General features: G+C 45.4%; 1 protein-coding gene across 1 annotated transcript; it reads left to right on the forward strand.

Annotated features, from left to right (window-relative positions):
* Positions 1 to 11: 11 nt before the first annotated feature.
* On the forward strand, positions 12 to 18,180 carry LOC135577383 (methyl-CpG-binding domain protein 2). The gene is made up of 7 exons (XM_065046795.1): positions 12 to 350; positions 8,443 to 8,602; positions 11,843 to 11,980; positions 15,225 to 15,315; positions 16,015 to 16,192; positions 16,907 to 17,047; positions 17,703 to 18,180. The coding sequence occupies exons 1-6, from the start codon at positions 238 to 240 to the stop codon at positions 17,034 to 17,036; spliced, it is 810 nt and encodes a 269-aa protein (XP_064902867.1). The 5' UTR covers positions 12 to 237; the 3' UTR covers positions 17,037 to 17,047; positions 17,703 to 18,180.
* Positions 18,181 to 18,409: the final 229 nt, after the last annotated feature.

An 18,409-nucleotide genomic window follows, 5' to 3' on the forward strand; every position in this document is an offset into this window, starting at 1 on the left:
GATTCCGGGGCCCGGCCGCGGAAGCGGGCGCCTGGCGAAGGCTCCGCCGGCTGCGCGCGCAGCCCGCGCTCCTGGCGCCGAGCAGCGCGCAGCGGCCGCCATCGCCAGGGGGTCCCGGCCCCGGCCGCGTCCCCGAACAATAACGCTCTTGTTGCGAGCGCCGGGGGCCGGCCGAGCCCCTTCCCCGCTCGTCCCTCGTCCCCCCGCGCCGCCGCCTCGGGCCCCGCGCCCCGGTGCATGGAGAAGCAGGGCAGGATGGACTGCCCCGCGCTGCCCCCGGGCTGGAAGAAGGAAGAGGTGATCCGCAAGTCGGGCCTCAGCGCCGGCAAGAGCGATGTCTACTACTTCAGGTGCGTGCCGCCCGGGCCGTGACAGCCCCGCTCCCCCGGCGGGACGGGGTCGGTTCTCCCCCCCGACCCCAACACCTGCTCCCCGAGGGTCCCGCTCGCCTCCTGCCGCCCGCCCGGCAGGCCCCGCTCCCCTCCCGGCTGTCAGCGGGCCGGTCCCCTCCTGCCGCCCGCCTGGCAGGGAGGCGCCGCTGCCCTGCCTCACCTCCCCTCCCCTCCCGCCGCCGCTCGGCTGCCAGGCGGCGGCTCAGGGGCTCCGCTTCCCCCCTCCCGCCATGGCCCGGCTGTCAGGGGGGTGAGGCCGGTCCCTGCCCCGGCTGTCAGGGGGGTGAGGCCGGTCCCTGCCCCGGCTGTCAGGGGGGTGAGGCCGGTCCCTGCCCCGGCTGTCAGGGGGGTGAGGCCGGTCCCTGCCCCGGCTGTCAGGGGGGTGAGGCCGGTCCCTGCCCCGGCTGTCAGGGGGGTGAGGCCGGTCCCTGCCCCGGCTGTCAGGGTGAGGCCGGTCCCTGCCCCGGCTGTCAGGGGGGTCAGGCCGGTCCCTGCCCCGGCTGTCAGGCCGGTCCCTCTGCCCGCGGCCGTTGTGGGGGAGCAGCCTCACGCTTTTCCTTTGGGACAGTGGTGCTGCAGGCTGGCCCATGCCACCCCTCCCAAGCCTGGCTTTTCCAGGATCAGCCTAAAGACAACACCCCGCTGCATTCAAACTAAGTCAGTGTACCCCGAATGTCCTCCCAAAATCGTTAGGTCAGGACACAACACACCACACTGAATTAAGTAGGGAGCTTACCATTGGTAATAACGGTTGAAATTTTAGCAAAGCTAAAAGCACGTGAAAACTGGAGAGGTCTCGACTGCTGCGAAACGTTCTCGTTATTACTGCACAGGTTACAGTAAAACCAAGAGAAGCAACAGCAACCTGATTTTGCTTCGCCCTCCCGCTTGCTTTCAGAAACCGAAATCTAGTTCTTTTCTGGAGACAGAAACCACCTGCATTCTGCAGTCTTGCTTCTGTAAGTCCAGCCTGCTGCCAGGTCTAACCTCTTCCCCACAGCTCCTCTATTTATAGCTCTGTGCGCATCTGGTGAACCACACCTGAAACCTCTCGCTAACCCCGCTGTTGCTGAGCAGGCCTCGCAGGCTCCTCTCCTTGCAATGAATGGACTCGGTCTTTCCGCTGGACAAGTCACGCTCGCTGCCTCTCAGATACCAGCTCATGGAAAACTCGGTATCCGGCAGCGCCAAATCTGGCGTCATTTGACCCATCACGTGTTGCTGCTAAAGGAAATTCAAATTCGCTAAACGATGCGGAGGAGGCACGTTGATTTTTTCATGAGCTTTTTGAATGAATCCCATTGAAAAACTTCTTTTAGGCGAGTTTTGCCTTCCCGCCTTGGCCTGCCTTGCCGTGCGCTGATTTTGCGGCACATGCCGGGGCGGCAGCTGGCATCGCCGTCTTTCCTCTTGCATCTGCCTCCTCTTTCTGCGGCAAAACCATCGCCCTCCAGTCTGAATCCTGTGGGTTGGGCCCCGGTTTGCTGCACATTGCTAAGCCGAACTTTCTGCGTAGGGTCGTTCTTTCCAGAATGAATCGCCAGGCTTTTCTCAAGCCAGACTGTGTTGGGATATATTCCATGTGCAAGGCCCAAGTAGCTTCAGCTATTTGCTCCGGGTTTAGCCGCGTGTTTGTCCCATCAGAATATAGGGGGGGGTCAGTGTTTTATGTATCAGGTTCTTAATTAAGCTCTGAAAACACGTGAAAAATGCAGTGAGTTCTAGTATTGCCACGTTTTAGTTTTCGCTTTGCAAAGAATGATGTGTAACCTCATTAAGTTCATTAAGGCACCCTAGTTAGCTGACTAAAAACCTGAGGTTCATGTTTTTATGGTTTCTTAAGGCTAGGAAAAAACCCAAAAGGGATTGGACGGAGCTTCATTTACTGTGATGGTCTAAATAATAATAGTAATTAAGAACAGCTCTTGCAAGATGAATACATGTTGCAATCTACCTTATTTGCATTTTGAAACTCGCTTGTTTCGGGGCTGCTTTGTGGTATTTTAGCAAGTCAGGCTTTGGGAAGGTGTGAACTGGTTGCTCGGGTAAAATGAGACACTTAGAGTAGTTTCTGTAGAATGGGGGTTTTTTGCCTCTCTTCACATCTTTAAGTCTCCTGACCTCTGTGATTATCATAAAGTTTTGAAAAGAGGGGCGCGGTGGAAATAATTCACTAATACTGTAGAGATGAACCCCCAGATTTGAGGTTCGCCCCTTCTGCATAACAATTGGCGCCTTCATCATTGTTTTGCCGCTGCCTGGAACCCCCTTAAAAACCTCTTGAACGCAATGTTTGTTGAAGATGCGAGACTGTAATCTGCTCATCACTGCCTCTAGAATGCTTTGGAACGTGGGCGAGTGGCAGGAATAAACGCCGCGCATTTTCGGACGCCTTCCAGCCTGGTTTGCAGCGCTGCGCATCTGCCAAACGGCCGCCAAATTGAAACTAAAAACTCACCAGGCAACCCGTAGCTGCGAGTTGGTTGTTTTCACTCCAGATTACAGGTTTGGAAACATAAGGAGTCATTTCTATCTGGAGAAATAAGTTGTGTTCGGTAACACGGCACAACCGGAGTGAAACTGTTTTTATGGGTAGGGATTCTTTTTTCTTGTCATTCTGAGACAGATTTCAGCATCACTGCATTTAAACCGAATGAAAATCTGGTTTATCTCCTAAGTAGAGCGGGCCAAATAGATTCCAAAGAGTTGCATCACTCTGGTTACAAAAAATTAATAAAGGCTACGATGTTAAAATATGTCATTGGGCACGAAGTGGGGTTTGGTTTGTGCGCTTTTAATATCCCTAAGAGCAGAGTCAGGACTTGGCGAGAGCGCTCAAAGAGTCACAGCACGCTGCTTTTGGCAACTGCGGGACAATGACAAAAATGCGCATCGCGTTTTCACTCTGTGCGTCTTCCCAATGGAACTTTGGCTTCCAGCTGCTTCATTGGGATCGGGCAGAAGGAACAGATTTCCGCGTGTGTTGCTTTGGGGCCCGCGGAGGTGGCTGCGTCGGAGAGATGTAGCGACTTCCAGGATTAGGCGTGATTTTTTAACCGAGGTGAGAATTCTTGTCTTGTCCGTGCTGCAGTGTGGACACTCAGCTCCCACAAAGTGAGCTGGGAGGTGCGTTTTGTTGATCCTCCTCTTCTCAGCGCTACCCAGTCCTTTAGAATTGAGTGACACTCTGAGGTTGCCTTTTCACTTTGTCTACAGGAAGGATATTACATTTAAGGCTAAACAGCAGATTTTTCGTTTAAATCAAGCTTGTATGAACCACATTCCCCCTTTGTTGTTGGAATCAAAGTTAGCTGAGAAGTACATTCTCAGGTGCCTCTCCTCGTAGTAACCTCTTTGCGTAAGGCCTAAGACTGTAGTAAATTGGCATCGTGATGCCTTTTCAATGTTCTTTATTCAGTGTATTCAGGTAGGGGGTGCTGCTGGCAAAAAGACAGACTCAATTGCTTCCAAAGTCCTGCAACAGTCTGAGTGGAGTGGGAACTTTGAACCTGGTACCTCAGCTCCTCTTTATCGCTAAAATCCCTCCCCTGCTGAAAAATGTTTCTTAAACCGGGCTGTGAAATGGCTTCTTTTACAACAGCACCAAGCTCACATTCTGGTTTGATGCATTTGCTCTTCGTGGGAAAAGCGAGAAAAAGCTACGCTGCCTTTTTTTGCTGGTGGAGATTAAAAAAGCCGAGTAGTTGACACTCGAATAGGTGGTTCGGTTTAACTACAAAAGCTTTTCCAGTCTAGATGTACCCACGGGGCAAACAGACGTGTCTTTGAAGTTCGCTTTGCGGTCTGACAGTAGGAGAGATGCCAGAGAATTTCCAGTGACATTAAGATTAGTTTAAGTCTGGGGGGTTTTTTAAATCACCTTTACATTTGTCTTTCAAAGCGAGTCGTGACTTCCTGAGTGATGCTCAGTTGTGCTTATGTTATACATAACCTTATTTTTCTGTCGTTTCCAAAGGTAATTAGAGCACAGAACAAGCCCTCGTCGGAGGTTTCAGTTTTGAGAATTAACTTCACCTTCTGTGCAAGAAATAATTGCCAATAGCTGCGTGGTCATCCCTGTCACATCTTATTCTGCAGTGCCCTTCGTTAAGGAGGATTTCCTTTTGCCATCATGCTCTCTCTGACCATCTTTAGGTTTTAGTTTGAACGTTTTGGCCGCATTTTATTTCCCTGTTGGAAGGAGAACGTAAAAAAGCCAAATGGGTGTTATTTTGTATTTCCGTGGCTCGATTCCTTGCGTTGATGTCTGAAAACGCACCGTAGCGATCTCTCCTAATGACGTTTGGGGCAGCAAGGGTTGAACCATGCTAGTAGGCTCAGCTTAACACATCTGTTTATCCCTGTACTGAATGATGATGATGATGATGATGAAGTCATAGTGGTAACTCTGACTTCACTGGTGACCGAGGGAGCTCCTCAGGTTGTTTAGGAAACACAGGAATATAATCATATAATAAACCCATTCCAAATATTTCCCTAAGTGGAAGGTGAAATAACCTAGAAATGAGCCGCTTCCAGTCGATGGCCGTCAGTTGCAGGTGGTATAAACTATATAGACTATTGGGTAAAGATGTATTTTGTTGCTGTTGGGATGAAGAGCTGAACTCCTTTGAAGGCCTGAATGTGTGTTGTGTTCCGCCACTCATGCGCTGACTTCCTCGATAAATCTTGGAGCGTCTTAAAGTGTGTATTTGAGGATTTGCAACCAAATCATTGAGGAAAAGTATCTTCCAAAAGTTGCAGATACAAAATCTGGGCTGGTTCTTCGACATCAGCTCCCTGGGAGGCTTTAGGCAGCGCCCATCCAATAATAGGTCCCATTGAAGATCAAACCATTAATTGTATTGTGGGATTTCTGTGGTTTTATTTCCTATTCCGCTCTCAGGTGCTGGGATCCATTTCCAATCTCCTTCATTTCCCGGGCTCCATTCCCAACCCGCGGGGAGGGTGATTGATAGGGACACTTTGCCTCTCTCAGCTCGCCAAATTAAGACGCCTTTCACCCAAATTGCCTTTTCTAAAGTAATTAGCAGCTTTCTTCCTCTTCATGGCTCTCTTCATCCTAGGTCAGATAACTGGCCGCGTTGGCCACCTCGCGATGGGACTCATTTGTTGAGCCTGACCCTCCTAAATGAAGGGAATAAATGCTAAATGTCATCAACAAGGTGGTTATTTCAATAAACCACTGGGCTGTAAACCTGCCGTGCATTTCGATCTGGGCATGGGGGCAGATAGACTTGGCTCAAGTACGGTAAAATGCAAACGAACTTCCTTGTACGTTAATGAACTTGCTCTGCTGCTTGACAGGAAACATCAGAAAAGTGGCTTGCTTTTGAATCAAGTTCCTTGCCAGCTCATTATAGAACATAATCACCTTCAGCCCCCTCAGAACTGACGTTTGTGTCATACGTGAATTTGCACAAGCTGGAGGTGAAGGGTCGTGTTCTTCTTTTAATCTCCTCCAAAGTGAGTTGAGCCTTGTTAATATCACCAGAATAATAGTTTGTAGATGGTGTTGCACGTCGCCTCTTTTGAGATCTACTGGTTATTGTTAATTGGTCCCATCGAAAAATATACGGTGTTTAATTTGACAGGATTAAGTGCTGATACACGTGTCAGCTATGGAAGAACTAAGTCCCGCAAGTGCACTAAATATAATAATAATAAACCTGGTTTTAACACCTTTAGGAGGAAAAGACTGAACGCGTGCTTTCGTAGTTTCAACCCAGATGTGTAAATAGGAGGCTTTTCTGTAGCCGTACTGGTTTAAATCTGTTCTGTAACATCATTCTTTTCCATTAGTGTGCGCTAATTATTTAATAGGTGTTCAAATAAGGCCTTTGGTTTGAGTTTGACATCGTGGAGCTTTCAGTGCAGGTCAGAGAAGCTTCGCAACTTGAGCAGCTCAGAGACGGAACATAATCCGGGACCGATTCAGCAATCGAGGTGTTACTTTGGTTTGACAGGGTTGGAAGTGGAAACAACTACAGGACCGGTAGCAAAACAATGAATGTATGTGAAAACAAATATAAATAGGGTGGAAATAACGTTTTGTGTGTCACTGGATTTCATTGGAGCTGGAGAATGAATCCTCCAGGTGTGGTAAAATCATTAAGGTGTGAGGTGAAGACAGGGGTAGGTTATGATAGAACAAGTGCTTCTTGGTTGTCATGAGCTACTAATGGACTTAGAGGGATGATGTTCTTGCACCCGTCTAATTAATTAATATCTGATTTTGTGCTGTGCATCGAAATCATGTTTAATATCAGACCTACCAATGATCCGTATGGAATATTGGACCGTCTGCTTTGCTTTGCATTACGGAAAAAGCAATCAAACAAACAAGGCCTCGAGAATGGACCAAGGGTTGGACTCGATGATCTCTGAGGTCTTTTCCAACCCAGTCGATTCTGTGATTCTGTGATTCTGTGAATATTAAATATGGAAAGAATGGAATTTCTGAATGGTGGCCGCATTTCTTGACAACGTTTAATCCTGATCTTTTTCTTATAGGTGCCTGAATAATAACGAAATACAGCAGCTCAGGTTATTTCCACTTACTTGCCCCACAAGAAACTTGCTCCGTCTCTGACCTTCAGCGCGGAATTTTTCCTCCCGTTCCCAAGCCAAGGGCTTAATCTCCACTATCTGAAATAAAACCGGGCTTGTGTTTAGTTTGGCTCAAAGCGCAGCTGCCATTCTGCCTTTCTGAGAAGCAGCAAAGAGTTTTGTGGTGGGACGTTTGTCTGTATCTCTGTGGGGTGGGTTTTTGCCCTCCCACGCCCATCCTTGAGGAGGTTTAGTTGCAGATTGCGATCTGTTTTAAGTCTCTTTCCCCCACCTTTTACCTCTCGGTAATTACGACTTTCCATATTTCTGGATCCGTTGAAATGCCTTTGAAAATTGTTTGGCTTCGTTAGGTGTTTTTCCCAGAATTCAATACGTGTTGTTCTGTTCTCGCCTCAAGGTGCTTTTGAGTTAAAACCTTTAGAAAAGTGGAGACAACAAAACCCTTGGCTAGTTTGCTGCAGAAAGGAAGTGGCGTGAAAAGCACTCTGCAACCCTTTGCCTTTCAGCTGCTGGGAGGATTTTGACGCTTGTTTTAATAGATAGAAATGTGCACGAGATGAAGGGTCTGTTGACTTCCCATGAGGGGTGTTTCACCGTTTTCTGTTGTCACAAACTGGGCTTGCAGGCCGAGGTTTACGTAGCAATTCTTGAGACTTCATTTTCTGCTGAGCTTATAAGTCTGGGGGCAACACCATTGGCCCTTCAAGTGAACCGAGCTCTTGGCAATCAAGCCCTAATTAGCAATGACTTGCATAGAGACTTGTTTGTAAGTCTACAGTGAGGTCAGTGAAAATAGGCGTGCATTAAATGTATATGTAGCGCAGACAGCGTGTGCACCGTGTGTGCTTGGGATGGGGGGATAGAAAGCTCCACCATTGGTAGGTGGAAATTGGGTATTTCCTGACGTTACTCAAAAGCATCACCTGGCACTTGGGCGTAATCATAATTCCCTCATTGGAACTGATTTAAATCCCTTCCCTGCAGCTCATTTCCTTTGTACCGGCCACAGTGGCAGCTCCGGGCCTGTTTCCCGTTCTGCACCGTCTCGCTTGCCGCTTGCTTGCTTGGCGCCCCGTTCCTCGCATCCCCAGCCAGAGCCGACAAGGGTTGCTGTTGAGTCTGGCTCAACCTGAGCTTAAACCTCGCCCAGGGTCTTGCCATTGCTGCAGAGAGGATCCCGCACTTGTGTCATATTTCCAGTTCTTCTAAAAGAACAGTTTAGCTAAGCCAGCGTCCCTAGGCATAGCGTATCCCACAGCCTGAAATACTCTATCAAATAAATCCCACGCAAAGGATGGGAGCGGATACGCAGAGATCGGGCGCTACTCGACACGTGCCACGTGGAACAGAGATAACGGAAACTTTGTAGGTGTTTAACAAGGTATAAACCCTGTTATAAGACGTCAAGGTTGTATCCTCTTGTACGACGAAACATACTAAAGTGTTTTCTTCTTTTTAGTCCAAGTGGTAAGAAGTTCAGAAGCAAGCCTCAGTTGGCAAGATACCTGGGAAACACTGTTGATCTCAGCAGTTTTGACTTCAGAACGGGAAAGATGATGCCCAGTAAATTGCAGAAGAACAAACAGAAACTAAGGAATGATTCTCTCAATCAAAATAAGGTTTGTTAGTAACTACTGTGTTTAAGGATATCCTAAGAATTCCCTTTCCTGTAGCTCATTTAGCCGTTTCTTTTCTGCGTAAAGCAGCTCGCTGCTAGGATGTACATGTATGTTTAATTTTGAGTAGCGCTAGAGACGCAAATTGATGAATAGAAGGAACACTCTGCTACTACCAAGAGGTTACGCATGAATGGAAGGTTGGAGTAATTCAGGACTTGGCTTGGGACTAAGAACCTCAGGGCTGAGCGACGTTCTAAACGGGAAAAGCTCACGTTGGTGACACCGAGAGATTCCCCCGCGCGAGGCTTCACATTTCTATGGTCATCTCCCTGTTCTGAGACGGGATAGGTCATGTTTTTCGTGTGCCGGGACACTTGTTTTCTGAGGCAAACCCATTTCTCTGCCTAAACTTGGGTGTAGCTCTGGAGCTTAACAAGGCCGGGCACTTTTCTGCTTAAGATTGAGTTGTTCTCAATTGATCTGATGATTGTTGTCTGTTTCTTTTTGGAGAACGGTGTATCCTTTTGAAGAAGACGTGGCTAGTAGATGAAGTAGCGTACAGGTAGCACGTAGGACCATGACAAACACGTTTATCTGACTCTCAGATAATATATTCCCGGCCAAACTTTAGAAACCTCACACAACAGGTTGAAAGGGTTTCTGGAACAACCCGCAATGTTTTCTTCAGGATTTCTAATCTCCAATAGTTATTAAAACACCAAACAAGTTATCGCTGGGTCTCGCGCACTGGTGGGTTTGTCGGCTGCTGTTTGTGACGCGGGAACCGTGTGTTTCATGCCGATCCCTTTATATTCGAATTATTGAATGTTTTCTTCCCATAGCCTTTCAAATAATGTCATATTTGGGAGCAGTCCAAGGAGAGCTTTTGGTTGGGCTTTTTGCATGAGCAGAAATTACAACGCATGGTATATAAAAGCTAAATGAGTCTGTGTAGTCCTATCAGCTTAGATCACTAGAACGTGGCTCACAGTAGCTCTGTTAAATCCAAGATTAGAAATCAAAACCCCGCTTTTTTTTAGGTAATTAACATTTATTATTTCTAAACGACTCAATCTGTGACTCCTGAGCTTTCAAGAACTTTTGGCCTTATTCCTGGGATATTAAAAAGGAGATTTTACCTTATTCCTGAAGTTGATTTCCCCAGACACTGAGATGATTGTGATTTTCTCCTTGCACAGGCAGGTTTGGGTATAAACTCGCTCCTATTTTATGGCTTGTTTGGCTTTGTACAAGCCATTTACCGCTAATATTCCTAAATTCTTGGGCTCCCCTTCTGTTTCAAGGAGGACTAGCAACCTATGTTAATTCTGGAGGCTTCGTGCTGGGACGTGTCTGGGCAATGAGGTTTGGATGGAAATTGCCATCATTCTCATTTCTGAGATTCTCATCAGGAGCAGACTAGAACTCAAGGCCAAGCCTAACGTACTAATGCCGGCTTAAAAGGGAACCGAGGAGAATATTTGCTAACGAACACTCTTAATTTTGTGATCATGTCCAGCGGTGTAAATGACATGGAAATATTCTTCTAGCGACATATTTCCAGCCTTAGCGTTGTGCATCCTTATCATTATTGGCAATAAATACATATATTTGATAGGTTTATTTATGGCAGAGCCACAGGGGGAGTTTATTTCAACCTATCTTGCCATTGTTTTCTGTGTAATTGTGTTCACATTCCGCTCGCAAATCAAGTTGCTTTACTGATTGGAAGTGCAATGAAATAAGGAATACAGTTGGATGTGAGCCCCGTAGATACAGCATTCTGCTTAAAAAACACGCTTATCTGTTATTTCTGTTGAAAATATAATAGCAAATACTCATTAAACGTGCTGTCTGGTGATAAGTGACTCTTTAGGTTAAAGGATTTAAAAGGCCTGGGGCACATTGGTGCTTCTGGAAATACAGGCGGTGGATTGAAGTTCCTTTGGAAACTGTTGTTGGAGCATCAAATACTCCTAATGAGTGAAAATGAGCACGGGACGTGGATATTTCTGCTATCTGAAGGGATTTGATTTTGCGCTATGAGTCCAGCCCCCAGTCTGCCTCTGGTTCGTAGGTTTGTCCACAGATTTGGAGCTTAATCGCCATCTGAAATGAAATAATCCGTGTCCGACCATATAGATTATATTAGTAACAGATATTGTTTTATATAGAAAGCTCAGAGGAGCTTTTTGTTCTTCAGGAAAGTTTGGTTGTAGGGATCTTTATGACTTATTTCTATTCTTTATTCTTCTACTGGAAGCTCTTTGTCACAAATAAATCTTAGAGGTAGCTTATGATTTGTTGCCAAAGAGAGTTTCTCTGAATACAATTTGCCTGAAGAACCCTCCCTTTTTACTATCCAAAGTTCAATGGATTTAGTTTTAACTTCTCTTGAAGTCACATTACAGGCCAAAAGGAACTTGTAACTATTTTTCACGGCCTTAAAACAAAGCCCTTTGCTCTAGAAATGTTGGCTAAACCGGATTTATTACAGATGCCTCTGTAATATTCTTCATTTGGGCCATTTTAATTGCCGTTTTAGCACAGAATGCCCCAGGGGCATGGACTTCAAAGCTTCAAATGCTCCTTTGAACTCGGTGTCACAAGACGAGGGAAGGCGGATGGAGTTTGTGAATTAAGTGCCGCGGCGTGAGGAAGGTTCGTCGGCGAAACCATCCGTCTTGCGACTTCGGTGCTGATCGAACGGCCGTTTCTCTGGTTGCTGGACGCTATGAAGTGTAGGGCATGTTGTAGAATTGTATTTCTTCATCAGTCTGGGAGCTTTGGGGAGAATTCCAGATACTCGCTCTAATATCTCCAAGGGCCAAAGGGTTTGATGTGGGGCGAGATATTCTTGGTAAAGTTCTATCTGATGCTTGGGAATCATCGGTTCCCAAAGCTGCTAAAATCCAGCTTTGCCAAAACACTTGAGACAGTTTTCTTTTCATTCCAGACTAAATTACTGCTTTAAGGATTATCTGATGTAGGAATCGCTTAGCAGATCTGTGACCAAAGCTCTATAGGAAGCTGCTGTTCTTTAAGACGTGGAGCTCTAGAAACGGTTGCCTACAAACATATTTTCATGATGCTTTGGAGTTTGGGTTTGACACCTGATGGCAAAGCTGTATCTTTTCCCAAAGAAGAGGGCACGTCTATAGAAGAGAGCGAATCCAACATTAATTTGTGTCATTTTTCTGTAGCGTTTTTATTAATCCCCTTTTTTCCTTTGATTAACAGGGGAAACCAGACTTAAACACAACTTTACCCATCAGACAAACCGCCTCGATTTTCAAACAGCCCGTCACCAAAGTGACCAACCACCCCAGTAACAAAGTGCGATCGGATCCGCAGCGAGTGACGGAGCAGCCGCGACAGGTAAGAACTGGACATTTCCATTTCCATTGTCACTGCTCATCCGCGCTTCAATTCCAGATGGGAATTCCCATCTTGGAGGTTACTTCTAGAAATCACAATTCATATGGAAACAGTTTTTCTTAATGCAAAATTTTCTTCATCATATTCTTGAAATCCAGATACAGGCTGTAGTGTCACCATTAGACGTCAAATAAAGTTGTGCAGCTTCTTAGTAGAAGTTTCTCTAAAATATATGGTGATCAAGAAGTAATCTCTCTCTTTTATATAGAAGAACTTTGTGGGAAATCAATAAAAACTGTATTTTAATCTCTCTTTTTCACTATAATACAAAGCATAGTGGCATCAACTCATTTCACACAAGCTCTCCTGTAGCTGCTTTTCTCGATATCATCGACAGATGATGAATGATCACCTAGATAATGTGGTGTATATTCCATTGAGGGATCACTTTTAAGTCTGACTGGTATTTTTTAATTGTAGCGTTATTACCATCAAATTGAAACACCTAATTCTGTCCTAGGAGTGCAGGGATGGGTAGAAAACGCAGAGCCGTATTTTGCACACTTACGCATCACTAACGTTTCACCCCGTTTCCTTTGAATCCGTGTCTAATATTGCGCTTTCCAACACCTCAAATGCTGTTCTTGTAAGACGTAACATCAGGAATTTAGACTCTGCATCCTCTAAATTCAGGTGAGAGAGAAGAAATATCGAGCTGTTTGGATCATCTTGTTGCGATGTCTCGTAGCAACACTCGGTGGTCTCAGCTATTGGTTCCGTGAAGTCCAGCGGGGGCCGTGTAAGCCCATCGCGTTCACATCTAAAAGATGCATCATTGCACATTGAATTCACCTTCTTTGGGTTTTCGTTTTCAACTGCTGCACTTTGTGCGTCAGGAACTTCCAGGAGTTCATCCCTTGTCTTCTGAGAATGACCATCCGGTAAAAAATGGGCAGAACGGGCTGTTTTATTCTGCTTTACTCGCTAGCTGGAGCATCAGTATTAATAGATACCATCTTTGCTTGGTTTTCATGACGTGAGATACAATGTCTGGACAAACGCAGCCTTGCAAATGTATTTGGATTCTCTCCCCTCCAGATAAAGCCTGTGTTTTCCTTCCATAAATAATCCTCAGGCGTATCGCAGTCTTCTCATCTCATCCTCAGCTGTGCAAGCGTTCCTGTAAATATATCCATGGTAGATATCCAAGTGAATGCTGAAACACTGACTGTATTTATTGCCTATTTGTGTATAAACTCCATCAGTGCCTCTCCTCCCTGTTTCTTCAATCCTTAGCCTGAATCCCTTAAGGAATTGTTGCTTCTGTAGTTCTAGATCTCCATCTCCACTTTATGCGCTTCTATCGTGCCTCCCTTTCCAAAAGACGGTCGAACCAGAATTCCCTGCAAATCCTCCTTAATTAGAGAGCAAAATAAACGAGTCCTGGAGTTCTTTGGCAGCCAGGAGGGTTTTCCGTGACCTCGGAGCGAGCAGACGCGCCGGTTGGCGTTGGCAGGGAGGATGTTTGGCAGCAGCTCTTCTTTAAACAGCAAAGCCTGTGGTAGTTCTTGGAAAGAGAAATCCATACCAGCTCACCTTTCATCTTCCTATAGGTAAATCTGGCGATTAGCGCGCCAAATCTTTGTGCCCATCAGCCTTCTTCCTCTAAGTGACTTTTCTTCAAATACTGGTCAATCCACATAATTTCTCAAATTCTTCGTATCTAATCAAATGATAAGAATATCTATAAGTTCCTAAATAGCTGATCTAATTGCAGTTTTCTTCAAGCTGCTTTAATGTCTATTTTTCAAGCATCAACATGCACAGAATATTCTGCCTTTCCATAAGCTTACTCAAGAGAGGTTTTCTTACTATTTCTATGAGTTTGGGTTTATTAACCTCACAGACTCCACTGTTAAACCAGCGTAAGGAAAGAAATCCTGAGAGATTCTTATTAGGCCCTACAGGGAAAGGGAAAAACCAAACGCCTTGTTTTAACATCCTCTTCATGGTTAGTTTTGCTGCTTCCGAGTGCGTTTCGATAAGGTACGATACATCCTTAATGAATTTAAGAGTAATGCTTTGGATTTTTAAAAGGCAGGTTCCTACTTAGCAAAAAGGCCACTAGATGTAGCAGTAGGTGAGATTTGGATATTCCTCAGCAGTCGATGTGAATCAGGGGCAGTCCTGGAACCATTTGAAATGATTCTAGGCAGTAAATCTTTTGTGCAATCACTGACATTGGAGTCGTGTGCCTGTCAAGTTCTGTACCTCGCTGGATCAAATGGAACGGTGCTGCAAATCAAACGTTTCTTATGGATCAGCCTCCGAAAGGTCCAGATCTGTATCCTACATCCTTCTGCAGGTGTTGGGGCTTCTTGCTTTGTTCACGCTTAAACCTGATGGATTTACTTACGACATCGTCTACCCGGAGGCCAGAAATACTCTTGAAAATGGATTCAAAACTGTCTTTTCTACCTCCTGCCGCATATATTTGCAGTGGATTGCACTGGAGTGGATTATTGAATAGCATTATATATGACAAACTAAATCTCTGAACTCACCCAGACCAGAAACATTGTTGGTTCTTCTGGGTCCAGTCAAGTACATCTGTTGGCATCTCCGGTCTCTTTGATAATCTGTAAATAGGAAATAGCAGATTAAATTAGACATTCTCCATTGATTTATGTATAAATCAGTCACCCTTCAGGAATGTTTGAACGCTAAGAACATACGTGCTTTCCTTTTAAAAATCAAAGGATTGGAATGGATTCCTCTCTACAAAACTGACCCATAGGCTTCCACTGCTCGAGCAATTGCAAATAGACTTTTATTTATCGAAGGAAAAGGAGCAGCTTGTAATACGTTTGTATTTGGTGGTTCTTGCAACAGAGAAGCTCATCTATCGTTTCCTTGTTTGCTGAATGAGAAATAATCTTTAATTCTCCAACACCGGTAAGTGCAAAATGGAAAACTCCACTCACGTAGCCCAAACCTGGTTGGAATGTTACGTCTTATTCTTTTTCAGAACAATCCAATTATTTCTGACTGCTCTTTCCACAGGAAATTCATCGCTACGTTCCTGCTTCCCTCCTTATTAAGATGACTTGTTCATTATGGCTTCAGACAGCGTCGGTGACTGTTCTGTAACCTGCTGGGCACTGTCTGTTTTTCATTGTTCTATTTCTAGGAGCTGAACGAGGGTTTTTTTGAATGATTCCTCATGTTGTTTTCTGTTTCTCAGCTTTTCTGGGAGAAGAGGCTCCAAGGGCTCAGCGCGTCGGACGTCAGCGAACAGATCATCAAATCCATGGAGCTGCCCAAAGGGCTCCAAGGTAGCGCGGTTCCTTCACATCCATCTTTGTGCTTCGAGAGGACACAGTTTGACGCTCTTACGTTTCCAGTTTACAATCAGATCAAGTAAAGTTCAGCCTGTAAACGTTCTTGCTGACAAAATACCTCCGTCACCAAAACTGGGTTTATTTTTAATTCATTTAGCGCAGGTGTCATAAACCAGACATCAGAACTGCGCTTGTAGTGCTGGAACTTGATCTAAAATATGTTGGAGTCCTTGTTCAGAATTAATAACATTCTGTTGTTGCTTGCGAGGTTTGCTCAGGAATTTGTTGGTAAAACCTCCAGTGTTTATTTTCCAGAATTCATTTAATACCTAATTCCAGAATTAATTTAATACTTAATTCCAGAACTAATTTAATACCTTATAGCAAAGAGGGTGCTGGTGTGGATTAATCCCATGGAGCCGCAAAGACACTATTTCAATATGCAACCGATAAATTGATGATGTGACCACCTTTATTAAAAAATTGTGATTGCAAAAAACTTAGATTATATAAATGCGATGCCGTTTGAACGCTTATTTCCATTGAACAAGAACGGTGCTGTTGCAAAGCCATTATGAAGCGTTTAGATGACACAACCACGTCTCCAGTGGCAATTCCATCATGACCAGAGCTCTGCCGCTGGATGCGGTGGGTGAAATCCGGCCCGTAAATGCTGCGTTCTCTTGATTTTAGGGGTCGGGCCGGGTAACAACGACGACACGCTCTTGTCGGCCGTGGCCAGCGCTTTGCACACCAGCTCGGCGCCCATCACGGGGCAGCTCTCGGCAGCCGTCGAGAAGAACCCGGCCGTCTGGCTCAACACATCGCAGCCCCTCTGCAAAGCTTTCATCGTCACGGACGACGACATCAGGTAGCGCTCAGAAAAGCCACCAAGCAAAAACCCGCCTCCCCTCTTTAACAACAATATCAAATACTCCCAAAGCCGTGAGTCGCAATCCCTATTTCCCTTCCCAAGAGAGCGCCCCGAACATTAAGTCATGGTCCGTATTGGCTTTTTTCCTTCTCGTTCCTGGTTTGGTCGGGTTAATTTGTTGATCTCAGGTGTAATTTTGAGGAAGGAAAGAAGACTTTTCCCCTGTAACTTTGTGGCTAATGCGCTCTCTTGAGGCGGGAGATGGGATGTGATACGCAGAGCACACCCCCATCTACTCATTTATCTCCTGGATACTAAAGATCATTGAAACATCTGCAGAGCTCGTGTTACGCTATAAAATGACCCAATTCCCAGCTCTTTGCTTCAGGATTTTGCTTTATTTTCTTAAATATCAGCTTTGAGGAGGTAAACTCTTCCTCACTGTCACTCTTTTGACAAAGGGAGGATGGATGTTTCACTAGATATGTGAAACTTAGGGCTTTTCCAGGTGATATTAATACATTTCAAAGCTTCAGTGACCAGAACTGTGTTCAAGGGACGTTGACATTCCATTCTTGATCCAGCCTTTGTTAGACAAGTGTCCTCAACGGGATCTGCTTTATCGGAATTACATTTATCCGAAGTCAATCCTGATGTGAATAGGATGTTCCCACCTCCAAGAGTTGACGTTTCTGCCCCTTTTGCCCTTAGGAAACAAGAAGAGCGGGTGCAGCAAGTGCGCAAGAAGCTGGAGGAGGCGCTGATGGCGGATATTTTGTCCCGAGCGGCTGACACCACGAAGGACATGGAGGTGGAGATGGATAACGGAGACGAGGCGTAAAAAGAAATCAGGTAACGCATCACACGCGCTCCTGCTTCATTCTGGGGCTTCGTATTCAAAGGATGAAGCAGAGAAACCCGCCGCCTTCCGGTCTTTTGAGTTGGATTGAGTAAAATCACACAAGTGGCTGATGTTTGGCATCCTTCTCAGAAGGATGTTTCTCATGCACGGTCGTTTTTATTCCTCATCCATGCAACATAAAGGCAAATTGGATCTTTTTGAGCTTTTTGCCACTGTTGTTCACTGGCCACAGACAGACCACACATCTTGATGTTTCTCAGGCTCCTGGCATCTCCTAATTACTTTAACTTGCACCTAATTGCTATTAAACTCTTGATCCCTGAGTAATTCCCCTATCAAAGTCTGTTTATGGAGGACGTGAAAGAAACAGCGTTGGTTTCGCTGCGAAATTTCAAACTTATTTTAGAATCCAATTGTCAATTTGGATTTTTAATGGAGCATAAAATAATGAATTCATAATGGAGTCATAGCCGTGTTTATTTCCGCGCTGGTTCTGCAGGAATCAGTGGGATCAGTAGATCTCGAGTTTCCTCCGCGCCTGAGCTGCTTATTGGCTTAAAATTGGAATTAATGCAACCATCAGCCTTTCCTTCTCCAAAAGGGCTTATTTCCTTCTTTATTTCTTATTCTTTGTCTCTTTTACAGGTACTTTTAACTGACTTGTCCCAGGAGGAACTTCCAGAAGACAGAGGCACTTTCTCCTTTGGTCTTTCGTTCTAAGAAGAAAAGGACCCATGCACATTTATAGCTTTCTAATAGCATTAAAACCAAGGCCTTTTGTAGACTCCTATTTTTGATGTATATATCTTATTTGAAAAGCAACTTTATTTTGTGTCCTATGACTTCAAGTCCTTTTTTAAGTATCAAACGTTACCCTTAATCTAAAGCTGAGCTTTTGATGCCAGGTTGCAAACCTACTGGAATTCTCTTGCCTGTCCTAAAGATTGGGTTTTCCTGTGGTTTTTAGAAAGGCCGGATCAGGAGAACAGAACCATTTCCCAATTAAGGATTCTTGTGACTCTGTATATAAACAGATTTTTATACCTATGGGTGAAAGCACCTGCACATTCTTCCGTCATCACTGTAAAGAGAAATAAATGATTATATTCCAAGCAGCTGCAAACTTGTGTTGTGGGTAGAGTCGTATGTTCCCGTTCGTATCCCAGTGTTCCCTTGGCCGGATACTGGTTAAACTGGGACTGGAAAAGATGGAGCCCGGAACTAAGAAGACGGGAAAGAAGCCGCATTCCCAACAAATGACCGTTATTTGCCGCATTTCCTGAAAATGGCTTTTTGGGGCCATGAGGACGCCACACGGCCGAGGGGCTTTTGGGGACACAAGGGAAGGGTTT

The sequence above is a fragment of the Columba livia genome, chromosome Z (assembly GCF_036013475.1).
Source record: "Columba livia isolate bColLiv1 breed racing homer chromosome Z, bColLiv1.pat.W.v2, whole genome shotgun sequence".
Taxonomy (NCBI): domain Eukaryota; kingdom Metazoa; phylum Chordata; class Aves; order Columbiformes; family Columbidae; genus Columba; species Columba livia.

Coding starts and splice junctions, on each gene's coding strand:
- LOC135577383 (XM_065046795.1), top strand. CDS start 238: ATGGAGAAGCAGGGCAGGATGGACTGCCCCGCGCTGCCCCCGGGCTGG. Junction 8,603..11,842: donor ATTCTCTCAATCAAAATAAG/GTTTGTTAGTAA, acceptor TTTGATTAACAG/GGGAAACCAGACTTAAACAC. Junction 11,981..15,224: donor TGACGGAGCAGCCGCGACAG/GTAAGAACTGGA, acceptor TCTGTTTCTCAG/CTTTTCTGGGAGAAGAGGCT.